The sequence below is a fragment of the Quercus lobata genome, chromosome 10, assembly GCF_001633185.2.
Source record: "Quercus lobata isolate SW786 chromosome 10, ValleyOak3.0 Primary Assembly, whole genome shotgun sequence".
Taxonomy (NCBI): Eukaryota; Viridiplantae; Streptophyta; class Magnoliopsida; order Fagales; family Fagaceae; genus Quercus; species Quercus lobata.
The window spans coordinates 32022249-32049281 of record NC_044913.1 but is presented as its reverse complement, the minus strand read 5'-3'; the positions used below and the strand labels follow the sequence as shown (position 1 = coordinate 32049281).

General features: G+C 34.7%; 1 protein-coding gene across 2 annotated transcripts; it reads right to left on the bottom strand.

Annotated features, from left to right (window-relative positions):
• Positions 1 to 6242: 6242 nt before the first annotated feature.
• On the bottom strand, positions 6243 to 15349 carry LOC115965684. 2 transcript variants are annotated; one of them, XM_031084971.1, is made up of 5 exons: positions 14591 to 15335; positions 14376 to 14510; positions 14154 to 14236; positions 6686 to 6791; positions 6243 to 6579 (listed from the first exon to the last, which is right to left on the bottom strand). In XM_031084971.1, exons 1-5 carry the CDS (start codon positions 15161 to 15163, stop codon positions 6490 to 6492), a joined length of 987 nt encoding a protein of 328 aa, XP_030940831.1. In that variant the 5' UTR covers positions 15164 to 15335; the 3' UTR covers positions 6243 to 6489. The 2 variants fall into 2 exon arrangements, 1 of the variants encoding a protein (XP_030940831.1); XR_004086138.1 differs by lacking the exon at positions 6243 to 6579 and adding an exon at positions 8331 to 8469 and having other exon boundaries at positions 6704 to 6791; positions 14591 to 15349.
• Positions 15350 to 27033: the final 11684 nt, after the last annotated feature.

Sequence of the window (27033 nt, the reverse complement as noted above, 5' to 3'; positions counted from 1 at the left end):
TTTTGTACCCTTTACGACTCGAGCCTTCATTCCCCAGTGACAATATCACTAGGTGGGTCTAGGATTGATTTAAGGCCTAGCCAAAGGAATTCTTTAGTTAATGGATTTTTTTGGAAAAGAAAACCTTGCAAAAACCCTAAGTGTACGCGTTAGGGTTACAAAAAAGCTAAGGTCATTTTATGATGGAAAACATGGTTGAGCTAATCACATATCACCTGGGAAGAGCCTTGGCCCTTCTCTTTGAACACTATAAAAAGGCCCTACGGCCCTTTTCCCTAAACACACTAAATTAACTCCAAAAAATTAATAATAATAATTCAAGAGAAGATTTTTATTTTGAAAAGCATTCTAAAGCTAAGGTTTCTTGGTTAGGGCCTATTCTAGTCCAAAGCCTCCTAGACTTACTGACCTTCTGGTATTTTGCTTTGTAGATTGAGCGAGGGGATCGATCAAAATCAAGCCCTATAAGCTCTCTGTTTAAGGTATTAGTTCTTCCCTTTTATTTTCTTTTCTTCTATTTTTATTACTATTTTATTGCTTTGAATATCTCTTGTGTAGTTTAGGTTTATTGTTTTGATAGTAAAAAGCATGATAAGTTAGCCTAGATGTAGTTTTAATTGTGCATTACCTGCTATGTTTCTAGTTAGGGATGCATGCGTATGCATCTCCATGACCATGTGTACGCATGCTTATGCATGTGCACACATGGTTAACCCAAAAACCCAAATTCTTTTCTTCTTGGTTTTTCTCCTTCTTTATTAGTTTAAATGCACGTCTTAGCCTCCGTTTGAGTTGGTTTTTGCATGTTTAGGTCTCAAGTTAGTAAGATAACATATTCTAGCTGCTTTCTTAGTTCAATTTAGGATTAGGGTTTATAAGTGATTGAAGAACACATGAACATGCATTTGATGCATAGGTGCTATGATGCAATCAGGTAAGTGAAAGTAAGTACATGCATACAAACATGCTCATGCATGCCTAACATGGTAGACTTAAAATTACTTGAAGAACATTTTGAGTGCTATGCTTAAAGATGAATGTGTTTGACTACTGCCATAATTGTGATGTTGAGTGCTTGCTGCCTTGATTTACATAAAGCATGATGCCTAGATGAATGTTAGGACATGTGCCATGATGATGAGATTTAGATGTATGTTAGAATGTTTATGGATGTATGTTTTGGTAAATATGATCATATGTTGTTACCTTGTTGCACCATAAATATGATATGCAATTGATAGGCCAAGAATGTATTGACCCCTTATGATGAATTAATAGCCAAGTTTATTAATTAATCAAATTAACATGCAAAGCGTGTGGTAGCACAAACAAATCACCAATTAACTAAAGTATGCAGTGGAAAATAAATTAACACAGTGATTTGTTTACAAATGGGGAAAACCTACATAGCAAAAACCCCACCGGGTGGTTCTAAGATCACCACTCCTGAGAATCCACTATTATCACAACAAGCGGTTACAAGTGAAGGAATCCCAATACCTTATACCAACTTACAGTTGAACCCTTACCCCAATATCCAATTGGACTTGTTTTATAGTGACAATCTCTCCTTTTCAATGCACAACTCCCAATACGTGACTAACCAATTGCGTGGATCCCAGTATGCAACTTGATCACCAACTTAAGAAGGATGTTAGCTGCAAAGTTCTTCAGTTCATCACACGATGAAGATCAAGAAGCTCCTTGGTTACAAAACCCTACGGTGTACAAACACAGCAGCTTCTTCAAGAGAGAGATGAACTAGGGCAAATCCTGTCTTCGATCACAATTTGCATGAACAAACTTTGCTCCACACTTGTGTAACTTGTGTCACCTTTGATGGCCCTTAAAATAATCCTTATATATGTCTAGAGTTATGAGAAAAGAAAGCCCAAACATATATCCACGGATTGGATGAAAACATAACTGAAAAATCTGTTTTTCATAAACCTCGACAAATACCTATCTTTCGAGCAGCTGTTGAGCCACGGGATTTAGACAGCTCTCTAAGCCTTGATAGATGCTAGCTGTCGAGTTTTAATAAGCAGCACTTTCACACTTGATTCTTGGACAGATTTGTATGGCTTTAACACTTGAACTTGAAACCTTGTTTCTTGAAGCATTAAATACATCCTAGATCTACCCAAATACAAGTAAAATGCGTTTTGTCAAAGGATTAGCCAATTACTTAAAATAGTGACATATGTTCCTAACATGTGAAACACATATGTCCTAACAGCCATGTTGGTTGTTAGATGCATGTTGTGATAGACTTTGTGTGTGTGTGTGAGAGAGAGAATATTCAATTTGAGGACCCTTTGATGGAATTAGGATATGGAATTCAATGAGTAGAGGATAACCCACGAGTCGGGTATGGTTAGGTGTCTAACACCTTCCTATCCCCATACCTAAACTCTGGACATGTGCTCTAGTAAGATCAATCCTTCTCATCCCCATATCTAGATGCATGTTATGATAGACTCTATGTGTGTGTGTGTGTGTGTAAGAATAGCCTATTTAAGAACCCTTTGATAGAATTAGGATATGGAACACAATGAGTGGAGGCCAACCCACGAGTCGGGTGGGGTTAGGTGTCCAACACTTTCCCATCCCCATACCTAAACTCTAGACACGTGCTCTGGTAAGATCCATCCTTCCCCCTCTGCCCAGTCCATTCGACCGAGATGTACTTTCCACAAACCGTCACAGGCGCTTGCATCCACAAAATGTAAAAATAATTATAAATCAAGGGGGGATTGTATCGTGGAGAAGATTCATACTTCACCTCTTTTAGCACTTTACTATGAAGTATATGACCGGTCCCTTGGTTGAAATCAACTATCACAATGTTGTGTGTATTCGAAACAACGACTCAAAAATGGTTTTGGGATCAAATTTGTTGTTTTGGTAATGAACCCTAAAAAGACTAGTAAGATGGATAGGAAACGGTTATGGCTTGAGAGCGTAATTGCGGAATCATGAGAAATGGATTAGTTTTCTAACCAATGATAGTCAAAAAAAAACTCGTCCTTAGACTCTTGAAACTCAAAATCAAGGTTTTGGAGATATTTTGGTAGAGTTTTGGTATGGGTAAAAAATGGGATCCCTTAGTTGGTGGTGGATGGAGGATATTTATAGTGTTTGAGGCTCTAAGGTTAGCAATACATTCTTGCTAGCCAATTGATCAAGTTGATTGACTAGAAAATATCACCAACACAGAAATGGAGTGATTTTAGGGTTCTATCTTAGAATGGCATACGCCACAAAACTGGTGTGTATGCCACCAAATCATAGCATACACCATTTTGGGAAGCCTTTTAGAAAATGGGTTGAAAAGAGAAATTTTGGGCCAAGGGTTGCATTTTCAGGTTGCTAAACCTCACACAGTTCTAATCATTTTGGTAGTAATTTATATTTCTCGTCATTGGAATCAAGGACCTTCGGTATTGGCCAAAACAAAATAGGGTGTCTACAACCATCACTTCCAATTGCAGAGAGATAAAACGTAATAATAATTGGCAAGAATTTGACAATGGCGTGAGCTAGTTTTGTTTTGGACAAAAATTTGGTAACAATAAATATTGACATGGAGATTCTTAATTGGCATGTTTACTCTTCTTTAATTAGGTGAATTTTCATTGAGACACATTTTATTGTTACATATGAGAATTTATTGTTTTTTTAATAGGTAGAAAATGGGAGAGGTTACAACTATAAATACTAACACTATAAAAAATTGTCATTACCGTTAAACTATCACTTTGGCATTAAGCCCACTCACTTGCACACGACATTTCTTCTCAGTGTGCATTTGGAATGCACGTTTTTCGTGCGTTCCTGCATTTTACTGAAAAATGATGGGTCTCGTGCATTGTTTACGAGACCCGTAAGTACCTTTTTCAGCAAAAACAATTTTAAAACTAAGTCTCACAGCACTATTCACACATTTCAAAATTATTTTACTACAGTGTTTTTAGTTTTCAGTAATAAACAGTATCCAAACAAACCATCACTGGCCTAACATTTTCAACATTGCTGGTAAATGGAACAATGAAGTTATAGATTCCCTGACATCCAGAAGTGGAGCCTTTGGATTTAGGACATGGCGTGCCTCTTCTCATTCAATCAAAGAACCTTCTTTTTCTTTTTCTTTCTCTTTTAATTTGCTAATAGGAACTCTCTTTTTCTTTTTAACCCAACTTTTTACGTAAGATTACTCAGCAAATGACCCCCAATCTACCTACTATTGTTTTTTCTACTCATTTAAACTCCTTCCTCTTTGTTTTACGGTTCTTTGTTTTCTGCGCTACAGCGAAAAACAGGGTTCTTATTAGACATCTCACCTTTTTCAGAATATGTGTGTCATTGTTCATTATCTAACTTATGTGTTGCTGAACTTTTACCGATTGTGGGTCACAAATTAAGTGGCTTCAATTATAAGGTCAATAATGTTTAGGACATATTAGGTCAACTTAAAAAGTGGCTGTGTTTTTTTTTTATGCTGCAGTAAAGAAATTGCTACATTTAAACATTTTACAATTTTTATTTGTGGTGGTATTTTAAGTTTCTCAATTAAATAATTACATTGAATTGGTTTTTAAAAAAATGACATTATATGTGCTTTATTGGTCAATATTTGAATTTTATTGAGTAACCTAATGTAAAATATTAGAACATTTTAATAAAATTAATAAATTAATTGAATGGTAAGTTGGCAAATTAAATGAGAAAATGTGAAGGTACATGTGGTTAATGAGTAGTTAGTATTTTAGTTGAAATGGGAATCCCACCAAGCTTTATGGCACTAACTTTATCTATAATTAACCTTTGTGATTAGCATACAGAAATTTTTTTTTTTTTTTTTTTATAGAAAGTTTCAATTTTTGACTTTTTATTATCAAACCAAGACACCACTCTACTCTAAGTATTACTCCATTGCTGGTGAGAAAGTTTTTTTTTTTTTTTTTTTTTAAAGAAAGTTTCAACTAATAAAGTTTTTTTTTTTTATTTTAAAGAAAGTTTCAACTAATAACTCTTTATCATTAGACCAAGATACCAATCGATTTTTTATGTAGATGGAGATTGAATCCAGATCTCTTATTCAACTATCAGAAATTTTATCAGTTAAGCTAATTGAATCCTATTGCTAATAAGAAAGTTATTTACTCATTTTCCTTAATATAAATGTCAATATTCCAAGGGTCAAACCAAAATTTAGTATTGAACCACTAACACTAACACTACAAGCCAAAGGCCTTGTAGCTGAATTGGCATCTCCCCATGCACAAAGTGCTTGGAAGTCTAGAGGGGAAAGGGTTCAAGCTGCGGAATTAGCAACATGTTATAATTATTTCTCAAAAAAAAAAAATTACCATTGTTCTTGTCACCAACATCACACTACACTTATTGCCTTCGTTGCCACCACAATTACTGAATTTGACATCGCCAACATCACAACTATTACTATCACCACAAATACTTAGTTACTCCATATTATATCAGATAATCTTCTTTCTTTTTTTCTCTTTTGTGAAATACTCATGATTTTTAGTAAGTATTTCATCATATTGTTTGGTTAATACTTCGTTACTCCATTGCTGGTGAGTAACTAAAGTATAATATGACGAAATACGATGTGTTAGTTACTCCAATGGAGTAGACAACATTTTTCTATTGTTTGGTTAATACTAAAAATTTAAAATCATGAGTATTTCACAAACGGAGTAACTAAGTATTTCATCATATTATATCAGATAATCTTCTTTCTTTTTTTCTCTTTTTTTTTCCCTGACATCCTTAATAGTTTAAAATTTTAAATTTGAGAAGTCGTTCTATTTAAACTGCATTCATAGCTAAGCTTACTTTTTTACAAAGAAAATTCATACCATATTCTTCCGCTTTCTTCAATAAAGTTGACGAGTCACCAAATTCTTATTAAAAAACAAATGTAGCCAAATTTTGAAAAGAAAAATTTATAAACTATAATCCTTGTTCCTGAAATTTGGTATAGATTAAGTTTAGTCCCTTAAATTCAAAAGGTTTAGATTTAGTTCCTAAATTTTCTGTTTTTGAAAAAATAATGCAATTTGGTCCCTCAATCTATTTGTCTGTCTACATAACTAACGGTATGTAAAACCAAAATAGAATTTTTACCACAAATTTTAGGAACCAAAATTATAATTATCATTTAAAAATAAATAAATAGAAGAAGAAGAAGAAGAATAAGAAGAGGAAGAAGAAGCTGAAAAAGGACACTAATGTATGAGATATCAAACAAAGACTAGAAGTTCAACATGTCCATATTTATGATCATAGCTTCCGCTTTGTTCATACAGTTATGGGCTGAAGTGCTACAACCTTTGTTCTTTGATAATTCAATTGTCACAACAAGTGAGGAGGTTTAAACCTTCGTTCTCCTCATAAATAACACTAAGCAATATTATTAAACTACAAGGCTCTTGGTGATGAAGCACCACAACTTACCTATATTTAAGCAGTTCCACAAACCTTCCACTGCTCAAATTCTGCAAAGCTCAACAAAAAAGAACTGGCATTTTGATGTCCACCACCTCCGAATTCCTGAGAAGGATTTGCAAATCACATTTACCTCTTCAGTTGCAATTACCAAATATACCCTTGTTAAGGGGTAGAAAACTAATTCTTTCAGAAAAATATGTAAATGAACCTGTGAGATGGGTGTTGTGTCTTCACTGTCCACACTCCTAAGGCTTATTTTCAGCAACTGGTCATTTTCAAGCTCAGGGACTCTGTATACAACAGCTCCAATGCCCCTAAGAGAATGCAAAATGCATAATTTATAAATAAGCATATAGAGGATGGCTTTGGCTTCTGTGTGTGTGTGTGTGTGTGCAGCAGATGGCATCTAAATAAATAAATTTGGTGCTCAACCTTTGCCCCATGTTTCAAAATGGTCCCTATCTTTTAAAATGTTTCAATACACATACACAATTGATTCATACTATCTGTCACAGCCCTAGTTGACTAGAGAGAGAGAGAGAGAGAGAGAAGATGATTCCATACCCCCACACACACCCCTAGTTGATTACTTACATACACTAAATACAAAAAGGCTAGTAAGGCACAAAGACACCTCACCCACACACACACACACATGCACATTGAGTACACAACCAAATATTAGTTCCACAAAACGTAAATTTCATAATTCAGAGGGTTCATTGTTTAAAAAAAATTAGAAGAATCACACACCCCACCAAACCAGAAAGTTCACTCAGTCTCCCTCAACAGCTCACTTGAGTGAACCTTCTTGCTCAACACTTCGCTCAAGAGAAATAGGTTTGCACAAGCAAACCTCCACATCAAATAAATTATTAGGGTTAAATGATTTCCATTTACAACGTCATCCTTTTCCATCCAACAGTGGATGGTGTGTGTGTGTGTGTGACCATAAGGACTAAAATGAAACATTTTAAAGGACTTTTGGAAATATGGGGCAAAGGTTAAGGACCAAATGTGGAATTTAACCTAGAAAGTATAAAAAATTTTAAATTTTTTTTTTTTTTAATTAAAAAAAAGGGGAGGGGGGTGGGGGGGGACAACAAAAAAACACCAAAATTTGCCTCTTGTGACAATTTAAATCCTGACTTGATTTTGCCATTTTAAGCCTGATATTTTATAAACTATGACAATCCGAACACTATCCCCATACTAACAAAGAACCTATTCTTGGCAGTCATTACTTCAATTCCTCTCTCAAATATCATTCACTTTTTCTTATTTATGTCTGAAATTTCTCTTTTTACTAGTATTGTCCCCTCTCTCTATTGTGTTTCACGCTCTCTCCCTCCCTTAGCGTTTCTCTCTCTAATGTCAAGAAGAAGAAAACCAGTAACAGTAGTGTCACTTGGGTATAATAGGCACCAATCAAAATTTTCCTCCCACCAAGTAGGTAGTTTCACTAATGGTTTTTAAAAGACAAGGACAAAGATAGTTCTCATGGTATATAAAGCCTACAATTTAATATGGAAAAATATAAAAAGTAGGGTTTAATTTGTCAAAGGGGGGCGAACTCAAGGGTTTTTTTTTTTTTCTTTGAGGAGGGAAGGGGGGGTACCTTCCCCTATTTTAAATAAACAATCAAAAAAGCTTATCAGGACAGGAGCCAACTTAATGCAAATGAAAGTGATCTACATCAAATACACGATATTCAAGTTGAATTCTAGGAGGGCAGGAAATGAAAATAAATTACACCCAAAACATGGTAATTTGTATGTCCAAATCAAATCCTTTTTTTAGCAATGTGTTATTACAGAGAATGATCAGTTGCCAGACATGAAAGCCCATAGCACCTTGAATATAACAGAAGCAGGATGGACACATTTGAAAATGGAGATGATAGGATGGACCTAAAATGTTTCCATGATTATGGCACCTCAAAGTTGAAAGCAACGCTGGAGCTTGGTTGTCAATATCAACCTCATTCTGAGTCTAAACAAAAGGAATTTTGATCAATGGTAGATAAATGAAATTGGAACTGGACTAAGTTCAAAATATTTATATGTAATGTTGCAACATATTAACATCTAAATATAGCCAAGGCATCAACTTTCAAGTAAGCATAAGCAAGATATGGATCTGCACTATCCAAACGAACTTCAAACTGAAGGTGTGAATGAGTGATTGTTGAACAACACATTAATATGGACTAAGTGCAACTTAATGGATTGAGAATGAACTCCTTTAATCTCCTTCGAGCTAAACCAGGTCTTCATTGGCTTCTATGCAATTTGAAAATAGTACAGGCCAGAACCAACAGGAAAAACTGCCGATTCTCTCTACCGGTTGGGCTTGTCACTTAAAAACCAATATTTAGTATTTAACAATCATTTACTGGTAAAAAAATGCATACATCAACACTGAAAGTCCAAAACCGACATTGCCTCCTCAACTTACTCTCCAATAGAAATTTTCTACAAGACCAATAGCTTCGATATATAGCTGCCAGTGATTAAAATTTGACAAAGAAATTTGCAACATGGATTCCATTTACTGATTTTATAATTCCAACAGAAATTAATAATATTTTGAAACATAGGACATGTTTATTCTTGGCGATGCCAAAGATGATTCAAGAATTGGTACAAGTGCCATGTGCCAACATTCTTATCCTCCAACACTTTAAAACTTGAGGCCAAGTTCTCTCAAACTAGAGGAGAATGATGCGGGAAGCACAAAAAATTATTATTTTAATTTTGTTTTATTTAATTTTAGAAGCCAATTGGATTTCATTTTAAGTCTTATTAGTTAATTAAGTTGTTAGTAGATTATTTAATATCCTAGAGTAAAGTTTATTTTTGTAATTCAATAATTAGGATATCATAATTGAATCAAAATTAGGATTTTCCTATATTAGTTAGAGATAGGGTTTACTCATAGTAATCTACGAAAGCATGCTATTCTATTCCAATGGAGACAAGTATGATTGATTAATAAATATTTGTTAGAATTTTCCCCATAATCTGGTGCTAACTCCTAATTTTTAATTTTTTCTTCAATTTTAATGTTGCATCAAGTTTTGGTTTGTCCTACATCAAAATTACCATTGGGGATATTTTATACTAGAAAGTACACATAACATAACTTAAATTCTGAATAAATCCTATGGTATCAACTTACATGACAAGCAAGATACCATTTTTACACACTACCATGCACATTGTTGAATCTTTCAGAATCTCACGCAATCAGCAATTGACTATCAAGTGGATAAAGAACAAAATGATGGGATTAGAATTAATAAGAATTTTAATTCAATCAATTTAGATCTCCATTGTTTGGAAAACTATATGTAGAATTAAGACACTAGAGTATTATAGTAATTACAATGATGATAATAATGGTAGTGGTAACAGCTTCTTTAAAAAATGTGGTGGTATGGTGTTGTGGTAGAAGTGTTGGGGCGATGGTAATGGTGTGGTGATGGCAGCAGCGGTGGTAACTGGTTATCAGGTTATGGCAAGTTGTGGTAATGATGAATGCAGTGGCAACAACAGTTATGGAAATATGAAGAGTAATAGTTGAATCGTATGAAAATGGTAGTGCTGGTAGAATTAGTAATTGACAACTTTATCCATGGAATTTGAGCTTGGGATTTGGATGCTAAGAAATTCCAAGTTCAAAATTCCATATGATTTTCGAAACAACTTTCTTGTTAATCCAAACAAGGAAAGTAAACATTAGAATCCTCAGATAAAATTTTTGAGTAAATTCTCACCTCTGACACCTCAAAAACCCTTATCTAAACAAAACATAAAAGATATGGACAGATCTTTTGCCTTATATCACCAAGTAATATCTGCAGTTAAATACCATTCCTTGACTAGAAAGAATCCCTTTGGACTCCTTTTAATCTTGATACAATCAGTGATTGAGTGTAAGTCATCACGTTAGTGAAAGAACTTTTGAAAAAGGTCATTCATTCTCCTTCAGATAGATAACAAAGTTTCTACTTCAAAACTCTTTATCTAGTTCTATTATTTAATCTCCCAAGTATTTTCATTTGAATGTCAAATTTTCTCTTCTTCTCTAAAATTTTTTATTTGGCTAACATTTTAGGAAGAATCTTGAGCCAGCTGAAAGCCATACATGAAAGCTCACCCTCAACAAGGACTATATGGGGAGATGGGGGGTGGGGGGATAAGAAAGAGAAATAATTTTTTTTGGATAGGTAATAAGAGGAATATTATTGATAAAAGAGAGAGAGAGAAAAGAATACAAGGTGTTCATGATGATGAACACACACACACACACACACACACACACACACACACACACACACACACACGCACAAAAAAAAAAAAAAAAGAGAGAGAGAGAGAAGAGAGAGAGAAGAAGAAGAAGAAGAAGAGTAATCAAGATACTATATTCTAAGAGAAAGCAAAAACTCTATAGCAGAACAATATGAGAAACCCCTACACCAAGAACAATCAAAAAGAGTTCGTTGGCACAAATCTTTTAACTAAACCAACAATTTCTCAGTACCCTCAAACAAGCAACGATTCTATTCCCATCCAAACGATCCATATCAAACAGCCTGGAACTAAATTCCAAATATATAAATTATGTATCCCAAGAAAATGTCTCCAACAAAATAACAAACTCTTCACCAAGCCTGGCATAACCCATTGAATCCCAAAAACCTAAAGAATATGCACCCATAAAGAATGAGCTACAGGGCAATGAAGAAGGAGATGATTCATAGATTCCCCATCACAACAACACATATAACACCAATTTGCCAACAAACAACCACTAATCATGAGATTATCCAAAGTAAAAATCTAGCAATGAGCTACTATCCACAAAAAGAACACCACCCTTTTAGGAACCTTTACTTTCCAAACACCTTTTCAAGGGAAGGTAGAGTTGGGAAAATCCCGAATCAAATTGTAAACGGACCGGGTATCAAACTTACCATTGCCATTAAGGCACCAAAGTAGACTGTCTATAACCCGCATCCCTAGGAATCCGAGCTTCGGTAAATTCAAGGAAAGAGTAAACTGCTTCTAGTTCCCAATCACGAAAATCTCTATAAAATCTCAAGTTCCAAACTCTATCATCTCCAACCTCTAGATGACCCAAAAGCATGCGTGGGTCTACCATTTATATCAGAAATTTTAACTGTAGTGTCTCCATGAATCACATTTTGTCCCAAGACAACTCAATACCTCTTGGCTTTTCAAAATTCCTTAACTTCCACTGATTACCATAATGAAGCACATTTTTCCCATTCCAACCACCACCGGCTAATGGATCAAAACCACCAGCATTTGCAGAAGTCACCCCTTGTAACAGTAGTGGTTTTTCACCAGATAAGCACCGGCATAATTCTTTCCAAAACAAGGACCACCCAGAACGATTAGAGCTTGTCGGTATCATAACACAACCTCGACAAGCTCCACCATGATAAAGAACTATTTCCACAAAGAGACCAGCCTTATTCGATCTACCACAAAATTCCAACAACTTGTTGTTTTCTCTGGGTCACTTACAAAGGATATCCTTCCCTAGGACCCAATCACGAATATCAGCAAAGCAAGAAAGAATATAATCCATGCCTTTTAACATTCCTACGACTCTCATGGATAGCATATAAATCAGACCTCCCACCATCAAACAAACAAAAGAGAGAGAGAGAGAGAGAGAGAGAGAGATTTTGCATCAATACGAAAAGAACCTTAATTGCTCCCTTGACTAGCAGAAAAAAGTTTAGGCAAGGTATTGTATGGGGATAATTTGATGGAATATGGTGTGGGTAAAGGGTTAGCAGAAAGGGGTGTAGGTTTAGGCATTAAAGGAAAGTTAGGCACAGAAGGTGGTTTGTAAAGGAATTTTAGGAAAAGACTGAAATGGAGGGGGTGAGGGTGAGGTAGTCGATATTGAAGTGGGGGGACAAAAATGGGGGTATGGGAGAAAGCCAAAAGGTGGTGGAAACTGTGGTGGGAACAAGAAAGGGAAAGGAGAAGGTGTAGGAACATGTGAGGTTGGTAGAAAGGGAAAGAAAGATGAAGTGGCAGCGGCTGGGGGTGAGGGTGAGGGTGAGAGTGAGGGTGGGTTGAGGGAGGCAGCGCAGTGCTCATTGGCTTATTTTCTACCTAGAAAAGGTGAAATTATGTATAACAAAATCTGATCCACATTTTTCCATGCTATAGGTTGCTTCTAGTCAACCTTTCATTTGTAAAGCTGCTTTGGGACAGTACTAACCATTAAAACTCAAGGTTTCATACACATTTAATTATCTGTCAGTGGAAAGATATCTTGGACAATCAAAACACATGCAATACCTTGTCACATCATATAACGAATCACCCACATTGCTTCCATGTCATCCTACATGGCCACGGACTCACTGATCTTCTGCTCATGGTGGAAGGTTGTTATTAGAATAACCAACACACGATCCACAGTTCAAGAATCTTGGGTAATTCATGGAACCTTAGAGCCAACTTAGACCACAGAGAAAAAGAAAATAGTCTACTTTTGATAGAAAGAGAGCTTTTGCAGAGAATAGAAATGGGCTCTGTACTGTAGGTTACTGATGGTTAAAGCTGTCCCCTTTCAATGCCAAATAAGATGTGTATACTAGAGGGACAGTTTCTCTCATCTTATTAGTGGGTTGGGCACACTAATGGGTGCCCTAGTTAAGCTGGACCCTACCAAAAGTTAACACTTAATTTTTTTTAAATGGAGTACTTTCTTTTGACAACTACCCCATCTTAAATGCAACATTTCAAAAGCTTCCAATGCTTGACCTTCTACATTTAGGAAAATACCCCACCCAAGGATCCTTTTGTGACCTTCCACTGCACGGAAAATGTAGGGATTTCAAGAAAGAAATGCCTATAGATTTTAGAAAGAATTCCCATTTAATCATACTGAAGTAATTTCTAGGAAAAAAAAAAAGATACGTGCATTCCACAGCACAAAGTTGCGTAATCTGCAAAGAGAGACTTCTAGTATGTATTTTTCAGGCTGCAAGTGTTCTTGAGTTTAATCATGTTCCTTTTGTATATACTATAACTAAGTGCTTCAGAATCAGAAGCCCTTTAAGCTATAATGAATAAATTTCTATGTAGCTTATATTATAAATATTATAGTTACTAGCAAAAGGAAAGTCCACCCCAGTTGAATCAGTAATCGGAAAGACGACTCTACCTCCTATGTGAAATTTAGATTGATTCCAACCTTTATAATTGCTCAATACATCATGTATTCATGGAAAGAATAGTGTTACTGATCCACTTAGAATTTCCACACTCCAAATTGTGTTTGTGTGTTCTTGCAAAAGTATAAACACAAGAAGTGGACTGGCAAAAGATAAATACAGAGGGTTAACTTGCTGCTCAATCAAAATTTTCGTAAAGCTTTGAATAATTTTCAGAAGAACTACATAGATCAAAAAAAAATAATAATAATAATGAATCCATTTGGAACTATCCATATCATTTGAGTCACCAAGTTTCTTTATTCATGTATCAGTCTTACAGTAGTTATTCTTGCTATTAACTATTGGCATGGCACATTTCTTTCAAGCTTATGCACAAAAGCTAGAAATGAAGAATAAAAAATTGTAGAGAACAAAATGAAAATGAAAGAAAGCATTTATGACAAACCTCAAATTTTGATTACGACTTTTGGTAGCCAATTGGTGCCCTAATTCACTCCTCAACTCTGAAATGGAGTCTGCATCAACAGCCTACAAATTGGTGGGCAAGATTAGTAATTCAAATTCAATTTCTCCATTTTTTTTTTTTTTTTAATAAGGAAACGTAGAAAAAAAAATTAAAATGAGTGAGCATAACAGAAACTAAGAGAGAGAAAATTAATTTGCATACAAGGCAATGTCCAAAACGTCCAGCAGCAAGGGCAATTTGATAAGAGTGGTTGAGAGCATCATCTATTAATGTCTGCTTGTGTGATAAGCTCAACATGCCTTGAGTAATCACAGACTCCACATCCAAGCCAAGTAACTGCCAAAGATTCATTTTTTATTTAAAGAAGAAATTGATGAGGCATAGAAAAGTTGTAGTAGTAGGAATAGGAGGGTTACCTGTTGAAACAAGGTGGGGTTTAAGCGAACATCATATTCGACACTCAAATCTTTCAAACCACTGCTAAAAGCTTTGCTATTGAGAAGCCTCCACCTCCAAAGATCTCCATCTTCAATGTAATCGAACAGTGGCCTAACACGCTCATATACACCCAAATGACCATCATCATGTTTATTATTATTATTATTATTAATAAGCTTATCCTTAAAATAATCAAAAGCAATGGTGGCCCCACTCCTCTCCATGTCTATCACCTTACTCACATTGTCAGGAGGAAGAAGCGAAGTTTCGGATAGCGCAGTTTTGTGATGGTCCAAGATGATTACTCTGTCAACTATGGAGGAGAGTTGTTGGACAAATCCGGAGGGACCCACGAAATCAAGGAGGTAGAGATCACCGATTTCATATTCATGGAGAGGAAGGTTTTGAGGTTTGATGGGATTGTAGACAGTGTTGGGAAAGAAGAGAGCAGGGAGCGATGTGGCGGAGAAGTAAAGGTGAGCCGCCAATGCAGCGAAAGCGCCGTCTGGACAAGGATAGTGATACAGTATTGCTGACACCTTTTTCTTCATCTTCCTATTCCCATTCAAACTACCAACACCCACTCCATTTAGGTTTTTCGACTATTTCCCAACCCAACCTCTAACAACCATCCTTCACTCCCACTCCGATACTTCCACCTGATCTAGTTTGAAATTTTCAGATCCTATAATAATAATCCTAATTATAAAATCATCTATCTAAAGTTTTTTTTTTTCTTTTTTTTTACAAGATAAGAATTCTTCTCTATCTTAATCTAAGTGTATATGTGTATAAATCTACCCCTACACTCCACAAGCACTTATATTTGTAGAGTAACCACCGCACCAAGGATGCGTAGTGATATTTTAATTCTACAAATTTTACATTACAACTCATCATATGATAAGTTGTGATCAATCACGTGGTAAGTAGTGATTAGTAAAAGTGTGTCTCTACATGGCCATCATCACACTTTTACCATCATCACACTTTTACGGCGAAAATGGGAATTTAACCATAATTTTCCAACTATATAGTTAGTAGTTCTGATTCTCAAACTATATTATTTACTAGCATCTCGAGTCTATAAGACTCGATTTTAGCCTATAAATCGAGTCTCAAAGACTCGATTTCCATGGTCTGATGTGGCATTCTTTTCCCACCTGGAAATCGAGTCTCTAAGGCTTGATTTATAAACCAAAAAAAATTTAAGTCTCAAGTCTCTCGTACAAGCCGAAATATCCAAAAATTTAAGAAATCTAGAAACACAACAATCTCAATCCCAGTACAATCAGATCAGAGAGAGAAAGAATCCCCAATCCCAGTACAATCAGATCAGAGGGAGAAAGAATCTAGAGACTCAGATCAGATAAGAGAGAGAGAGCTCGGCCTGGTCGCGCACGATGGTGGCTGTGGGTTCTTTGGTTTCATGGTGGTGGCTCACCCGCTCCAATCTCAATCTTTTTTTTTTTTTTTTTTTCCTCTGGGTTCTTCTTTGATGTTCTAAGTTCTTTGTAGTGTAAAGTTATAAGGGTTATAAATCGAGTCTTAGAGACTCGATTTCCATGTAGTCGCCACGTGGAAAAATATGCCACATCGGACGTGATCAGACCATGGAAATCGAGTCTTTGAGACTCGATTTACAGGCCAAAATCGAGTCTTATAGACTCGAGATGCTAGTAAATAATATAGTTTGGGAATCGGGACTACTAACTATATAGTTGAAAAATTATGGTTAAATTCCCATTTTTGCCCATTTTTATCGATTACAACTCATCATATGTCGAGTTGTAGAACAAAGTTATGCCAATTCATATGTGCACTACTCTAATTCTACCGCACCCTTTTCTTTTTCCCTTAGGTACAAAATAGGATTAAAATCCGGTGCAATACCCTATGCAATAGCACAAATCTTAGCCTTCCATTTAATCTAATGGCTCATTCTTTTGGCACTTCACCAATCCAAGCTAGCAATCCGTGTGCTCACTTCTGTTTTCATTTCAGCTTCCCAAATTTGAATTTCACTAAAACTCTCTCTCCTTTCTCTCTCACTTCAACCGGGTTCTCTCCCTCATTCTCCCTAACGCACCATTCTCTGAACCTCCACCCTTGGTCTCTGCCTCTCCCTCAACCCTGTCTACCTCTCCCTCAACCCCGTCGTCACTACTTCTAGCCTACCCAACTCAGACCCATCAGCAAAAATAAAGAAAAAACAGTAACTCACCATCTGAGATCCTAACCCCCAAACACTCGCACCCCTTTTTAGACCCAGATCAGAGAGAGTAAAAGTTGGGGTTTGGAGAGAATTGGGTGTAAAGAGAGAAGTTAATGCTATTCAGACCCAGATCAGAGAAAGTAAGGGTTAGGGTTTAAAGAGAATCGGGTAAGAGAGAAGTGGATGCTTTTTTAGGCTTGATCTATGGAGGGAAATGAGATTGAAAGATAGAGAAAGAGTGTTTAGTAAAAGGAGAGAAGAAGCCACCATTGGAGGTGGTGGTTGTGATGAGCCAACCTTGTCAATTTGGTTTAGAGACTTGGGCTTATTTCAGAGAGAGACCACCACCCGGTAGGTTTTCCTTTATCTCTATTTTTTTATTAATTTTTTTTAATAAACTCTATTTGGTTGCTAGGAAAGGAAGGAAAGTAAATAATGGTGTCACAATTGTTGATTGATTGATTGGTGCTGAATTTAATTCTATTTTCTCTTATTTTTTATGTTTTTGGTTTTTAGCTTAGGAATTGAAATCAAGTCTTATATTGCCTGCATTTTTGTCAATTGTTTAAAAATGCTTAAATCCTTGTAATTTGTATTCAATGGGCTTATTACTAGGTTCCTAATGATGAAAGTTTGAACTTTTATGAGCTATTTGACCAAAACTTGAATGTTCAATACACTAAAAGGCATTCACAGAAAAATTTTGACAGTATATATTTCCATTTGGAGGTAATTAAATAATATTGACTTTAAAGACTTCTTGTAGATGTGTTGTTAAAAAGGCATGTTTTTATTGTGTTGAATGATTCATATCAAGTGACACTCTTTAGATATTGAAGAAATTAAATGGGTAGCACAAATGATCAAATTCTTAATTATACAAAATTTACTTTTACATATTTTCAATTTTCCTGGCATCCTTAGAAACTACTACAAATGCAGATCATTAGCCATGAAGTTTGTTATTTATAATTTCTATAATGAAATTGATTCTTTAATCTTAGTCTTTTTGGATTTAATTTGTAGTCACTTTGGTTACATGGTTTTTTAATAACTTGCATTACTTCCACAACTCAACTGAAAACCATAACAACTCATTGTTGTGCTTTGGTTATGGCTGAATATGTTGTGATTGAATTTTTGTTTGATGGTGAGCCTGTGTGTGTCCTTAGTGTAAATATGTATTATGGTTATAGTTTTTGTTGGGATTTGAAACCAATGAATAGTGGTTGGATGGGCTTTTCATGTATTAGTGTAAAAAAAAATTGCAATGAGTGAGTGTATTAATCTTCTTGTTGTTTTTCCCCCTTTGCTTTGATTTTTGTTATTGCCTTGCTTGTTGTTGTTACCTCTTAAGCAATTTTAGGAGGTTTTTTTTTTTTTTTTTGACATAAATTGGAAATTCTTGGTCATGAGCTATACTAAAAATCATTTTGACCATGCACTATGCAACAATGTATTATTCCTGTTGTAGTTCATTTTATACATACAATCCATGGCTCTTGACAAATGAACTTGTGAGGAATTTTTTTGTTGTCTTGAATTGTTATTAATCATATTTTATAAGTTCAGCTCAAAATTTTGGTAATGAATTACATATTTTTATATGTTTGTTTGTGCATGCCCAAAATATTCTGGGTTCTTGGTTCAAAATCATCTTCCAAAATTTGGTGATTTTATTTTTCTTTTAATAAAATGTTAAGTTGTAGAACTAAAAGAGTAAATTAAATTAAACTAAAAGAGAAAAATATTTTGGTGTTGTTTGTGTGGTGCTAAATTGCACTGAGTTGTAGAACTTGTGTTCTTTTTTGTATGGTAATGAATCATTGACAACTTGTGTTCTTTTTTCTATAATAATGAATTTATCAATGTTTCATATGATAAAAAAGTATGTTATTTACTGCTATGGTAGAAGTCTGACTAGTAAGTTCAAATTAATGACTGTAATGATTGTAACCAAAAAAAAAAAATCGAAATAAAAATTCTATGGTTACTGTACTAATTGAAAAAAAAAAAATTTCAACACTGTAAAATGACATAGAAGCCAAGTCTACTCAAGCTACCGTAAAGCTGGCTTTGTTCATGATTTTTTTTTTTTTTTTTATGAGAAATTGGTCATGAAATTTTAAATGTAAAGAACATGACTCGTATATATTTTGGTTGGGATCATAATCAAGATGTGACTATTTTGGCTTTCTTAAAACACTGCAATCACATTTATATTGTGAAGCTAATTTAGCTAGGCTATAAAGCCTTTTTATTTTGGGTTTTGTTCATTTGGTTGTGGATAAAAATTGCAATGAAATTTTTTTGTTTACAAGAAGTGACAAATGAATTTGGTGGCCCTACTACTAAGCATAAATGGTCTTTTCTTCTTGTTATTACTAGATGATATAAGGAACATAATTATTAGCTTGTCTTTGAGAAGGAATTATTAGTTTTTATGTGCTCTGGTTGTGCCTTTTTTATAAGAACTTATCCATAAACTTTCTCAGGAATTTATCAATTTACAGTATTGTGGATCAAATAGGAATTATGAGGAGCAGTTTCTCCACAGTAATTTAATTAGTGTCTTTTGTGGAATTGTGGAACAAACAAGGTTATGTTTTTTAGCAAATTGTATGATTTAGATTGCTTATCCTAGTGAACAATGCCCCCTTCCCTCTCCCAGAAAAAGAAAAAGAAAAGAAAATTAATTCAATTCATTGCAATGTGCATTTTTTTTAAAGCAAATTCAACACAATATAACTAGTTTCTCTAACTCTATAATTATATAGCAACACAACAAAAGTTCAATTACAAATATAAGTATCACAATTAACCAAGGAAAAAGTGAATATAATGGATAATGAATTAGATGCATATCTATAGTTATCAAAGTGTCCCATTGATTTATAACAAGCAAAAAATTCAGAATTTAATCTACAATACAATATAACAGTTTGACTCCAATAACGTACGTTCCCCCAAGAACAATTCCAGTTAAAACAGCGGCCTTGAGTAAAAACATGTAAAAGAAATCAGTTATCCTTCCTATAAAGTTGTAATTTACAATTATGTGTTTTGTTGGCTTTAATTCCATGCCTAATTTGATTGTAATTTTGTTCAATCTTTTGTACCCTGTATTTCATGTGGGATTTATTTGTAAAGAGCTGAAACTTAAATGACAAGAAAAATAAAGTTCTGGAATTTAAATGACAAAAATAGTAAAGAGCTTGAATAAAGTAAAGGTTCATTAAGAAAAAGAGTTTTTTAGAGATCCCTCTTAAATAAGTTTTAATCTCTTTCAAGCCTTATGGGTGCTTCAACAAAAAAGGATGGGAGTTCTAAGCCATCAACCATCCTTAAGATGACATACCTATATTGTGCTTTACTTGAAGTTTAAAACCCATTTAAAAGGGATAGATAGAAAATCTTTTTTTTTAGGTGACTAGATAGTAGTGTGTGTGTATATATATATATTAGAGTGCAATAAATAAAAGGGAGGGGGATTTGAGTAAGAAATTAAAAGGGATGACATTAAAGTAAAAGGGGATGGGGAAAGCTTGAAATAAAAAGGGATGACATTAATATAAGCAAGAACATAAAAATTCCTAGATGTCTAGATGAAATGAGATTTCTTCCCCCTAAGGGTACTTCCCATATTAGATATAGGAGATGGTTCAATAAACATCTAGGAATATAACTACAACATCACAACCAACAACAAATAATATAGACATAAAGATAAAGAGATAGATACACAACAACATAAAACTAGGAAGTTAAAGCAAGTAAAATAAAAAGTCAAAATAAATAAAAGAGCTTCATATATATAAATGGATGATATTTACATGAGAAAGAGTAAAGAAAATGGGATGGGTATAGTTACAAGAAAAACTATCCTATCCCTATAAGCTTACCCACAATAAATTACAAATAAAAATGGAAGAGGTTTTTTTTTGTGATGGGTTTTCTAAAGAGAGGGGAAAGAGATTTTTTCATAATTTTCTAAGGATTTTTCCAAAAAATTTCCACTATTTTCACTCTATTTTTCTATTTTTTTTTCCCAGGGATTTCATACTTTTTTCCTCTTTTTTTTTCATATTTTTTACAAAAAATAGGGGGTATTTATAGGAGAGCCATAAAAAGTGGGAGACTATGAAATGTGTGCCATGGCACACTTCACATAGCCTCCCACTTTTGCCACCTCATCAAGCTACTTTGTCTTTTTTCCGATTTCTAGTCTGATCTTCATGCAGTTGTTTAGAGGCTTTTATGAGTTCTGTTTTCTTCAAACTTTATAGTTCTGGAAATCTCTGGATGTCTAGTTTCCATTGGTCCTGACCTTGTAAGATTTAGAGTTACGGTCATTAGGATATAGTGTCTGGAAGGAAGATGACACAGTGTTGAAAATTCTGTGACGTTTTTCCTTAAAAAATTTGTTTCTTCCAAATCGTAGTAGATATCATCGTGCCCTTTTTATGAGAAGTAGTCAAGACCTCACACTCAAGTTGGTTTAGCTAGATCACTTCAGTTATTGCCCAATTAGTACAGTTTTTTGCACGAAGTTAATCCAAAAAACTGCCTGTTTTTCCTGGAAAAAAAAAAGGTGAAGTATTTATTAGGGTTTTTGGTATTTTGTTGATATCTCATCCATTTTAATTCTGATTTTGGCTTATAAACTATTGTTTTGAAGGGAAAACTATGCCCTACAAGATGGTCTAAAATTCAACTTGATTAAACGGTTGGATCAAAAATTCAACTTTTTAACCATACCCAATTAGGGTTTTGGCCTTAATTGCTATCAAAAGGGTTTTTAAATGTTATGACCCTTTGATCCACTATCTGATCATGTTGTATTTATTTGTTACCCTTTTTGGATTTGAAACTTGAAATACAGGTCTTTTTTTTTTTACTTTTTTGGATTTTGGCATTTGTTTTGACACGTGAATTGGGACTGGACAAAATACGATATCGACAAGAAGAAGTTACCAAAAACGTCATGGGCACTTGCATCCACAGTGGCGACTCCATTAGGGATAGAGAAGTTTGACTCCAATGTGTTCCATCTCCTAAATCTACTTTCGAAAGAGAGTCTCGACGTGGCGGTGTACACATAGCTCCATAACTGAGCTAGTCACTGGCTACAGTAAGGCTTTTCTAATATGATTACACGCACACACTTTCACTTAGTTCATTGTCCTTTTACCATGGTTGGAGGTGAGTGGGAAAGTGGAGGCTTCATTCAAGCCAAGTGTTAGGAATATGAAATATTTGTTGTAATCCCTTTAGTTATGTAGTTAGCTAGTTGGTTGAGATTAGGATAAGTTAGGATTTGAGCACATATAGCTCATTTAACACATGACTTAATTCATAGAGCACATGTTGAATTAACTAACCAATTATCTTGAGTCATGTGGGTCAATGACATTAGAGCTAGTCTCCTATAAATACATGATTGTAATTCAACATTAGATATCAATTGAAGAATAAGCCAACTCAATGCTTAATGCATCTCTCTCTCTCTCTCTCTCTCTCTCTTAATATTTCTCTATGGAGGGTCACTATCTCGAATTAAGTCAATTTTCTTACAATTCCTATCCATCCCCATTAAGAACCATCAGGTTCCTAACAAGTGGTATCAAAGCTGCTCATCCTGAAGTCGTGGTTGATACTAAATCTACAATACTTCTAGACAAAGCTATTTTCAACTTTCAAGAAGTTAAGAAAAAACTTAATATAATTTTGTAGAAATTATCTAATGCAAAATCAAGAAGACAACAACCCCAAACACCTCGATCCAATGAGAATCATATATCAAGCAATGCTCTAGCCATAACTTTTCCAAAATCAATCAAGGTTGATTTTCCTAGGTTCAAGGGTGAAGAACCTGCTACTTAGGTTTATAAAGCAAACCAATACTTCAACTATTACAAGACCCCAGATCATGAAAAGCTTCTAATGACCTATTTTCACATGGATGGGGAAGCATTGGTGTGGTTCGAAGATGCTAAAGATACTGAGTTATTTGTTAGTAAGGGATACCTTTATTCAAGCACTACACGTTAGATTTGGATTTACTTCCTGTGACAATCCATTGAAGGCTACTATTCAAGAACCACATGTTCTTGTGAGTAATTCAATGCTCATTGGTGTTAGCCAAACTCATGTTTCACCAAATGGGTCTGTTCATGCAATCAAGAATGAAAACGTAGACTTACCACACATTCATGTTGGGGGCCAAATCTCGTTGCTTAGTGGTTGTCACAAAGCCAATGAACTAGATGCTTCTTTTCTTAGTGATAGTTGTGGGATAAATGATGGATTCCATAGCCGAGATTATCACAATTTTTACAAGAAATTGAGTTCTATATTGCTGAAGGTTAAGTTCAATACGACTACTTTACGTTATGCTCTTATGTCATGGGCTGTGATTAATTGCTTTGGAGCTATTTGTGTAATCAACGATCAAGATGCTTTGGTGTATTGGATTAGTGGCCGGTTTCCCCTAATGAAGGTGTCATTTCACAACACCTTGTGGGCAAGGTGTTTTCAAGGAGAGGGAAATGTTAGGAATATGAAATAATTGTTGCAATCCCTTTAGTTAGGTAGTTAGCTAGTTGGTTGAGATTAGGATGAGTTAGTTAGGATTTGAGCTCATATAACTCATTTAACACATGGTTTAATTCATAGACCACATTTTGAATTAACTAGCGAATTATCTTGAGCCATGTGGGCCAATGACATTAGAGCTAGTATCCTATAAATAAATGATTGTAATTCAACATTAGATATCAATTGAAGAATAAACCAACTCATTGTTTAGTGCATCTCTCTCTCTTAATATTTCTCTATGGAGGGTGACTACCTCAAATTAAGTCAATTCTCTTACAATTCCTATCCATCTCTATTAGGAACCACCGGCTTTCTAACACCAAGACATTCCGAAGTTCATCCCACCAACTCACAATATGTGCTATTGCTTATGATAGAGTTTGAGTACATTAACAGGTTGACCACTAATCCATATAGGGTCCATTTAGGCCCTAGGTTGGAGCATGATCCCTTAGGTATGAGTGACCTATTAATTTGTCCTTTTAGCTTTAAAGAGCTTACCCACACATGAAGAGATCTTAGCTCCTATCAAAAGAGGGTATCCCTTTCCCTTTTTTATATTTCTTGTTTGTTCAACCATATATCTTGTGATCACATAATTCTAAAGCACAAATGAAGATTAAAATTGGAAGAATGGCCTAAAAGTTATGGCATACCTTAAGATTTTGGAATGAAAAAGAAAAGAAGTATCTCACATATAAGAGGCTTGTCCCAAAGCCCAAAGGTATATTTTAACTTGAAGGTTTATAGTACCATAGTCCATTTACATATATCACTTATAAATTTGATTTTTTTTTTTTTTTTTAGTTACACAAAAAAATAGCTTATAAATATAAAATCATTCAAACTCTCTCTTTCACTAATTTTATATAGAGAGTTAGATATATGATTAGGTTTTTTATGGTTTATTTATATTGGACTTCTCATTTTCTACACTAAATTAATTCACTTGGCACAAAAATTTAAAAATTTAGATTAGATAAAACACATGGTGCAAAATTAGACTCTAATTGAAATCTACTTGGATTTTCTCTCAACTTTTGCTTTTGATATATATATATATATATATATATATTATAAATACATAGTTTATATTTTATATCATATATAAATTCATAAAAGTCAAAAGTCTTTTAGCTCAATAAGTTGACACCTTCACCCAACCATCAAATTATCTACAAAAATTAAAATTTATAGTTTCAAAATTAACAAATTAAGTCCAAAATTTTCAAAATGTAACAAATCAAACTTAAACTTTCAAAAGCAAAAAATTAACTTTTTGTCCATTTAAATCCTAAATATAATGTTATTCCAACTCTAAGAACATAATGATTTTCCTTTTAATAAATAATACTTGGCACGGTCAGGTTTCTTAGGATCTACAGGATGCCCTTTGCTTGACTTTGGACTAGGGTTTATTTGTTTAGAACCTTATCTTTTTTCTTTTCTTTTTTTGTTGAGAAACAAACACGCGCGCGCGTGCACACACACACACACAAGGGAGAAGAAAAGGGATTCTAACATAAAGGCACAATACAACTCTACTCAAAAGCCAAAGTAACTTTTAAGAAAGGGTGGGGCAAATTATATTACACTCAACAAACTCTCTTAAGCAATGTGGGACAATTACCCTTCTTCTTTTTTTGGTTTGAGAAACAAACACACAAAACCTCATCATTTAATTAACCATGTTAAACTCTTTCTAGAGTCTCTATATCACAAACGGTTAGTTCACATATCTCATTGGTGTATTGTTAGTTTATGTTTAGGGAGACTACACAAGGAAGTTAACTATTATCTAGTAATTGCACCATTTAATTTTTGTCTAAAATTCAATTTAGTTCTGTTAGGCCAAGAATGTATTGACCCCTTGTGATGAATTAATTGATTAATTAGTCAAGTTTATTAATTAATCAAATTAACATGCAAGATGCATGGTAGCACAAACAAATTACCAATTAAGCTAAATATGCAGAGGAAAATAAATTGACACGGTGATTTGTTTTCGAATGGGGAAAACCTACATAGCAAAAACCCCACCGGGTGATTTTAAGGTCACCACTCCTGAGAATCCACTATTATCAAAACAAGCGGTTACAAGTAAAAGAATTCCAATACCTTATACCAACCTACAGTTTAACCCTTACCCCAATACCCAATTAGACTTGTTCTATAGTAACAATCTCTCCTTTCAATGTATGGCTCCCAGTACGTGACTAACAAATTAACAAATCTCAGTACACGACTTAATCACCAACTTGAGAAAGATATTGACCACAAAGTTCTTCAATTCATCACACGATGAAGATCATGAAGCTCCTTGGTCACAAAACTCTACGGTGTACAAACATAGCAGCTTCTTCAAGAGAAAGATGAACTAGGGCAAATTCTGTCTCCGGTCACAATTTGCATGAACAAGACTTTGCTTCACACTTGTGCAACTATGTGTAACCTTTGACAGCCCTTAAAATAATCCTTATATATGTTTAGGGTTGTGAGAAAAGAAAGCCCAAACATATACCCATGGATTAGATGAAAAACAATTATGAAAAACTAAGTTTCATAAATCTCGATAGATAGCCATCTATTGAGCTAGCTATCAAGCCACGGGTTTCAGCAGCTTTTAAATCTCGATAGATGCTAGCTATCGAGCTTTAAAAACCAACACTTAATTACTTGATTCTTGGACAAACTTGCATGGCTTTAACACTTGAACTTGAAATTTTGTTTCTTGAAGCATTAAACACATCCTAGATCTACCTAATTACAAGTAAAGTGCGTTTTGTCAAAAGATTAGCCAATTACATAAAATGTTAACATATGTTCCTAACATTGAATCACATATGTCCTAACAATCATTAACTGTGCTATGCTCCGTTGAACGGTAGCTACATCTATGGCACACATATATGAGAAGTGGGGAGACTCAGGATAGAAGACGAAAAAATGGTGAAGGAGTCTCGTGATAGCGGAAGGAAAAATGAGCTTATTACGAGTCACCGTATCCTTATAGACATCTATAAGGGAGAGTATAAAGTGTGAAGGGAAGTCGATAGAGAGATCCTCAATGAGGGATAACAAAAACTGAGCATGAGGCTCTGTGATAGTGTTATAGTAAGACAACGGATGAAGAACGACTGTCATCACCATGTTAAGGATTCTCGAACCTTTAGCAAAGGCCGAGCATGAGGTGTTTTGACGATCATCCCATGAAGAAGGTGTCTCACAAAATAGAGACGCGAGCTCGTCTTTGGAAACTATCCTCAAACACTCAGAACTAGGGTAGTCAGAATGCACTACCTAAGGGACATGTAGTACCTCGTATACAATATCTGAAGTACTACCATGCATATACTCTGAATGCAAGTAGAAAACTGAGGTATAGAGTAATCAAATCCATACATATTGGAGTAGAACTCCTGTATGATCACTAAAGGGCACGTGACCGGGACGCCACAAAGTGACTCCCAACCCCTACTGTGGATGACAGTGAGTAGGTCAGTGTCAGAGAAATCTGACAGAACGACTTGGCATTCCGAATGAATGCCACGTCGTGAAAAGTTCTCCAAGAAGTCCAATTTGCATTAACAAGACTTTGCTTCACACTTG

What these genes read in the sequence shown, in the direction of transcription:
- LOC115965684 (XM_031084971.1), bottom strand. Translation starts at nt 15,163, where the DNA reads ATGAAGAAAAAGGTGTCAGCAATACTGTATCACTATCCTTGTCCAGAC. An exon ending in GACGTTTTGGACATTGCCTT is followed by an intron (nt 14,237 to 14,375) that starts GTATGCAAATTA and finishes ACCAATTTGTAG; the next exon opens with GCTGTTGATGCAGACTCCAT. An exon ending in ACACAACACCCATCTCACAG is followed by an intron (nt 6,580 to 6,685) that starts GTTCATTTACAT and finishes AATCCTTCTCAG; the next exon opens with GAATTCGGAGGTGGTGGACA.